General features: G+C 46.9%; 1 protein-coding gene across 1 annotated transcript; it reads right to left on the minus strand.

Moving 5' to 3' along the window:
• Nucleotides 1–111: 111 nt before the first annotated feature.
• Nucleotides 112–903, minus strand: Pmar_PMAR009489 (hypothetical protein). The gene has a single exon (XM_002782077.1). It carries the CDS (start codon nt 879–881, stop codon nt 498–500), a length of 384 nt encoding a protein of 127 aa, XP_002782123.1. The 5' UTR covers nt 882–903; the 3' UTR covers nt 112–497.
• Between the last annotated feature and the right edge of the window lie 266 nt (nt 904–1,169).

Consider the following 1,169-nt stretch of genomic DNA (forward strand, 5'->3'; position numbering starts at 1 on the left):
ATTTCGCCAAGTCAGGGGACGATATTCATCCATCCTAGAATGCTGAGTTAAGTTTATTGGAGTTACTTTCCTAAGTAAACTAGGGTGACTTGGACTCAAGAACCATATAAATTAGATCTGAGACTGGTTACGCGTAGACGATACGCCTCACCTGATTACCGACTACACATGAGCGTTCCAATGACAATGAAGAATGATGATAGTTCACGTCAGGAAGATCAGTCGGAATACATTCCAGATTGATGCTCCAACGTGTGTACAGGACGATTTAGCGGCTAGATAGTGTCTAGCAGACACTTACGGTTGAGGACTGCAGGACTTGACGGTCTATGGCCTACACTGTGGTTGAATCAGAAATTATCAAAAAGATGAATGATTGAATCACTGATGGTCAAGAAGATGAATGGGTCGATCAATAATGGTCAAGAAGATTCATGGTAAGCTCAAATATGTTCGAGAAGATGAACATAGCTATTCCAATCGACACGCAACGGCTCTCAGCAGGGGTTCAGAGCGAAGTTGCCTAGATTCACAACGAGAATCTTGCCGTCAGTATATTTGAGGTGCGCAAGGTCAGCTCCACTAATGGGCGCTCCAATCTTTTCAATCAGTGCGTCCAACTTGTCTACGTCAGTGACAGTGATGTCGCCATTTGAAGAGTCGTAAGTGTATTTAACATCCTTCACGTTACCACCTCCCGCGTCTCCGCCAGGGGGAGTGTATACAGCGTAAATGTCGGCTGTCGTTGAGCTTGTGATGACGATTTCGACTGCAAAGTCGCCGAATATGGTAGACCCTGAACCACAATACTTGCCGGATGGCTGGGCGTCCAATAGACCGCTAAGGGCGAGAAGAAGAAAGACCAAGGAGTACTGACGCATTTCGTATTATACCTTATCAACTGAGGAAAAGCTCTCGGTTATGGCCGAGTTCATGATGGACTCACAAAAGCGCGAGGGGGGAACCGTTCGTTGAACAGATAGTTCATCCGGATCCCACTGGGATCATCCCAGTCTTATCGGGATCCAACGTAACGCCAGAGACAGGCGCAGAGATACGCGCATAGTAATAGTGCAGGCCCTGCACTTCAGGGAATAGCATTTTATATAGCTATGGAAGATGCGTGAGCATAGTTTGCCACGCAATCTGGACCCGACTCGCGGATTCGA

Source organism: Perkinsus marinus, assembly GCF_000006405.1.
Source record: "Perkinsus marinus ATCC 50983 genomic scaffold scf_1104296940162, whole genome shotgun sequence".
Lineage (NCBI taxonomy): Eukaryota > Perkinsozoa > Perkinsida > Perkinsidae > Perkinsus > Perkinsus marinus.

Coding starts and splice junctions, on each gene's coding strand:
- Pmar_PMAR009489 (XM_002782077.1), bottom strand. CDS start 881: ATGCGTCAGTACTCCTTGGTCTTTCTTCTTCTCGCCCTTAGCGGTCTA.